We start from the raw sequence: 5,682 nt of genomic DNA on the forward strand, positions 1-5,682 counted from the left end.
CTCCGAAGAAACCCGAAGACAATTTGAGACCTGAGGGTGAATTTGAGAAACCTAAGCATGATGAATGGCGTCCAGCAGAAAGACAAACACCTAAGAAGCCGCAAGATAATCTAAAACCGGAGGGAGAATTTGAGAAACCTAAACACGATGAATGGCGACCAGCTGAAAGGCAAACTCCAAAGAAACCCGAAGACAATTTGAGACCCGAGGGCGAATTCGAGAAACCTAAACATGACGAATGGCGTCCAGCAGAAAGACAAACGCCTAAGAAGCCACAAGATAACCTAAAACCAGAGGGAGAATTTGAGAAACCTAAACACGATGAATGGCGACCAGCTGAAAGGCAAACCCCAAAGAAACCCGAAGACAATTTGAGACCCGAGGGCGAATTCGAGAAACCTAAGTATGATGAATGGCGTCCGGCAGAGAGACAAACACTTAAGAAGCCACAAGATAATTTGAAATCCGAAGGTGAATTTTCAACACCAGAAAAACAGCCTTGGCGACCAGCTGAGCGTCCGAAACAAAAGAAGCCAGAAGATAATCTTAAACCAGAAGGCGAAATCGAAACTAGAAAACCTGAAAAATGGAGACCTGGTGAACGCGAACCTGTAAAACGTCCAGAAGACAATTTGAAGCCAGAGGGTGAATTTACTACTCCCAAGAAAGAAGAATGGAAACCAGCTGAAAAGGCTGTAGTAATAAAACCTGTAGATAATTTGCGTCCAGAAGGTGAATTTACAACTACTAGAACTATAACTGGAGATTACACTATCATTACTGGAGAAAGAGTTGATATAATTAGGCACACTGATAATTTGAGATTAGAAGGTGAATTTGAAAAAACTGAACATAGACAGTGGGTTCCAGCCGAAAGACCTCAAATGACGAAACCAAAAGATAATCTAAAGCCAGAAGGAGAATTTGAGAAGCCTACGCAAGATAAATGGCGTCCAGCTGAAAGGTCTACTCCGAAGAAACCTGAGGACAACTTAAGACCAGAGGGCGAATTTGAAAAACCGAAGCAAGATGAATGGCGACCAGCAGAAAGACAAACACCTAAGAAACCACAAGATAACCTTAGACCTGAAGGAGACTTTGAAAAACCTGAATATGAAAAGTGGCGTCCAGCTGAAAGACCAGAAGTCATAAAACCGAAAGACAATTTAAAACCCGAAGGTGAATTCGAAAAACCTAAATACGATGAATGGCGTCCAGCCGAAAGACAAACACCTAAAAAACCTCAAGACAATCTCAGACCTGAAGGAGAATTCGACAAACCGATACAAAGTGAATGGCGACCCGCTGAAAGACCGACACAGAAAAAACCAAAAGACAACTTAAAACCTGAAGGGGAGTTTGAAAAACCAGAATTTGAGAAATGGCGTCCAGCTGAAAGACCTGAAGTTAAGAAGCCGAAAGATAACTTACAACCCGAAGGTGAATTCCAACAACCAAAACAAGATGAGTGGCGACCTGCTGAAAGACAAAAACCTAAGAAACCTGAGGACAATTTGAAACCAGAAGGTGAATTTGAGAAGCCGAAGAATGATGAGTGGCGTCCTGCAGAGAGACCTGAAGTAAAAAAACCGAAGGATAACTTGAAACCAGAGGGTGAGTTTGAGAAACCGAAACACGATAAATGGCGCCCAGCAGAAAAGCCTGAAGTCAAAAAACCTAAAGACAATCTCAAACCCGAAGGCGAATTCGAAAAGCCCAGACATGAAAAGTGGCAGCCAGCTGAAAGGCAAACGCCAAAGAAACCTCAAGATAATCTTAAACCAGAAGGTAAATTTGACAGGCCTGTGAAACCAAAACTAATATCTGGTGAAAGACCTGTTCAAAAGAAACCAAAAGACAATCTTAAGCCCGAAGGTGACATGGATGTAGTAAGACGAACTGATTACAATGCTACTAGAGGAGAACGCGTTGACGTTGTTAAACACGAAGATCATCTAAAAATGGAAGGTACTATTGACTTACATCGTTCTAGAGACGATTACAAACGAAGTGAGAAAACCGAAAAAGTTGTTGTTCAGAGACATGAAGATAATCTTAGAACTGAAGGAGAGTTTATTGATTTACAAGTTCGTAACGATTATAGTGCAACCAAAGGTGAAAGGGCTCCTGTAATTAAACCGAAAGATAATTTGAAACCCGATGGTAAGTTCTACAAACCTGAAGTAATACCTTCTCAGCCAGCTGAAAAACGAAAGCCGTTCAAGTACGTAGACAATATTACTATCGATACAGAAATTGATTTACGTCAAAGACAAAAGATAGAGAGACTTGATATTATTAGAAGAGAAGACAACTTGAAAATTGAAGGAGAATTTATCGATATGAAACAAAGAAACGACTATAGTGTCACCAAAGGTGAAAGAGCAGCTGTAGTGAAACATGAAGATAATTTGAGGATGGAAGGGAAATTGGAGAATGTGCGATCATCAGATACATATCGTGTCGTAAAAGGACAGAGAGTAAAATTGACTCGTAGAGAAGATAATTTGAAAATTGAAGGTGTGTTTGAAGACCATACACGTCGAAATGATTACAAAGCCATAAAATCTGAAAGGTCTGCCATTGTATCCCATGTTGACAATTTGAAGCCTGAAGGAGAGTTTGAAAGGAAACCTGTGCCGGAGCCTGTCAATGGAGAAAAGCGTTCCCCAATTAAGCAAACTGACAATCTTAAACCAGAGGGCACTTTTGATAGACCCTCGAGACCTAAATGGATTACCGGGAAAAGACCTGAACCAGTGAAGCCTCATGATAATTTACATCTAGATGGTGAATTTCAAAGCAGACCTAAACAGCAGTGGCAAGCAGGTGATACACCTGCACAGGTTCGTCCTCAAGACAATCTTAAGCCGGAAGGCGAATTTGAACGACCTTCGAGACCGAAGTGGGTTACTACTGAAAGACCCGATCAAATAAAACATAAAGATAATCTTTATCCAGAGGGTGATTTTCAGGATAGACCTAAGAGTCAATGGCAACCAGGTGAAACTCCTGCACAATCTCGTCCTAAGGATAACCTAAAGCCAGAGGGTGATATTGATCGCCCTACAAGAGCTAAATGGCAGACAGGAGAAAGACCGAGCCCTGTGCGACCTAAAGATAACTTGCACCTAGAAGGGGAAATAGAGACAAGAACTCCGACCAAATGGAGCGCAGCTGAAAAATCGGGTCCCATTAGACCTAAAGATAATCTATACACAAATGGTGACGTCACGCGTCATGACACTACGAGGGAGGTATCGCGAAAAACAACAGACTCAGTTATCGCACGAGATCAGATGCACAGTGATAACATAAACACATCGCGAACAGAAACTCAAGCCAAACAATCCACTACTCGTAGCACCGCTGAGCACACTACGTCCAAGCATATACATTCCGATTCTCATATAAAACAATCTACTGTTATGTCACAAGACGTCCTTGATCGCACTAGTTCAGAGACATCTATCAACCGTGGAATTCCCCATAATGTAATCGATAAAACAAGTAAGCAAGACGTGTTTGACCGTTCCACATCAAGAAATGTCACCGATAGATCCTTAAGTAAAGGGGATTCTAAAAATATAAAAAGTTCTTCTTCCACTACAAAGACAGTGAAGCAGGTAACAGAAAAAAAATTGATAGCTGGTAAATGGGTAACTGTAACGCGAAATGTAGAGACTAATGTTATATCGGGTGGCGACACTAAAACCATTCAAGATCGTAGTCCTCGTCGTGGTCCTGCTGGTGGAGATATTAGCCGGAATCTTATATCAACGGAGCAAACGGTAGAATCAAGAGACCGAGACGGACAGCAACTCCGTGACACTTCAGAAAGTACAACGTATCGTCATATGTCTAACACCGAACATAGCTCGAAAGGAATCGATTCTACACAAAGAATTACATCCGATCACTCTGCTGTGAAAAGTCACCAAGATAGTCAAAAGGCCACAAGTTCTGAAAGTCATACTCGGAAAAATATCACCCATTCATCTTCGTCATCTCGTGTTTCGTCAGCTAGTCACACAGAACAGCGTTATGTTCAGCAATCAGAGTCTCAGAAATCGCATGAAGACTCATCTCAAAGATTAATATCTTCAGACAGATCATCATCGGTAACACATGGATCAAACTCACAAGAACGTGTTGGCTCAGACAAGAGTCACTTCCAACAGAATGTAACACGATCTAATCAGCAATCGCAATCGGTGAATAGAAGTCAACTGAGTGACAGCGTTACAAAAACTAGCGCGGAATTCCAGAGAGCCATGCACGGTGGAGGAGATGCTATGCTGTCTGCGGTTGATAGCACGGTTCGAAGTGGACATCACAAGCGTTCTTCTGACCTTGTTTCCGACGCCGCTTCATCTAATGCTATTCTTCATCGCAAAGGAATTACATCCACAACTGAAGCTCAACACTCTATAAGTTCTACAGCAGCTGCTCAGCGTAAGAGCATTGGAAATCTATGTGAACGAGGTGAATATATTAGCAATTCCACTCACAGCTCGGACAGAAAGAGTATCAGTTCCATGCATCGTTCTGCTCGTGATAATGTAGGAGTTATATCGCAACACACGGAATTTGATTCTCGTCGCGGTCAAACTAAACGTGATTTAGTGGTGGAGAGGCAACCACGAGTAACAATCCAAGACAATTTGAGAGTCGGAGGTGAATTTTATGCTCATTCGGAAGGACGTTCCTACGGCAACTTCTCACGTTCGGAGCAAGCACAAAGATCTGATCGCACAGAACGTGTAGAGAGAGTCGAGCGTGTAGTTAAGCGCGGCAATACTTCTTCCTTTACCCTGGGAGACGGTGGAACCAGCTACAAGCGTGAGTTTACTTCTCACGTGCATGGCGTATGTCCTGCTACTCTCGTCGAACAGCAGGGTACACCATTCAAGCACACCCGTGATACACGAGAACACAAATTCTACTCATCAAAAACAACCCAATCCTAATACAGCGAGGTAAAACACAAGAGTGACCTATATTATCATTCCTAAAGCTTTTTAAATAAAGATATATTAAAGTAATCGAAATAACATAGTACACATTATTTATATGCCAGCTATTATATAATAACTATAACACTGCTAGTCGTTAAAAATTAACGTGCCTTCTTCTCTGAGATGCCTACTTGTAAAACAACCTAAGTATAATTTTATTAACACATTATTTTGTCAAAAATTGCCATGAATAAATTTTTATATTATACATACCCTTGTTCTATTTATTTTTATGTCCCGAAACTAATTTATTTATTGATATTGAAAAATCGACCACGAACCGGAAGGCGTTCAGTGGGACGGCCCCCTACTAGATAGACGGCTGACCTACCGATGGATGCACGTCGCGTCCGATCGGCTGGTTTGGAAATCTTTGGGGTTGGCCTATGTTCAACAGTGGACGTCTTCCGACTGATATGATGATGATGATGATTGAAAAATCTGTTCAATAGCTAGCAAAAAGGAAGGAACGATCAATGTTGATAATTATACACTCTTACCTGCATCTGCCTACCTTACCTATTTCTGCCGCCACGCCAGTAATGTCAGCATCACTGCGTTTCGAAGGGTTAAAGGTGCTGGTGAAATTACAGGCATATGGGACTTGTTATGTCTCAGGGTGAGGGGCGCAGTGGTAGTGCCCCTCAGATTTTTGCAATTTAAA

The 5,682-nt window shown here is 41.9% G+C and overlaps 1 protein-coding gene across 6 annotated transcripts in view; it reads left to right on the plus strand.

Annotated features, from left to right (window-relative positions):
• Positions 1-5,203, plus strand: part of LOC113231039 (titin) — a 43,961-nt gene extending 38,758 nt beyond the window's left edge. For 4 of the 6 annotated variants that reach the window (XM_026465192.1, XM_026465193.1, XM_026465194.1 and 1 more), the window contains one exon: positions 39-5,203. In XM_026465192.1, the coding sequence (XP_026320977.1) occupies positions 39-4,970 (4,932 nt within the window). In that variant the 3' untranslated portion in view covers positions 4,971-5,203. The remainder of the gene's footprint in view (positions 1-38) is intronic. The other 2 variants (XM_026465196.1, XM_026465197.1) reach the window with 2 other exon arrangements.
• Positions 5,204-5,682: the final 479 nt, after the last annotated feature.

The sequence above is a fragment of the Hyposmocoma kahamanoa genome, unplaced genomic scaffold, assembly GCF_003589595.1.
Source record: "Hyposmocoma kahamanoa isolate Upper Pololo Valley unplaced genomic scaffold, ASM358959v1 64, whole genome shotgun sequence".
In the NCBI taxonomy this organism is placed as follows: domain Eukaryota; kingdom Metazoa; phylum Arthropoda; class Insecta; order Lepidoptera; family Cosmopterigidae; genus Hyposmocoma; species Hyposmocoma kahamanoa.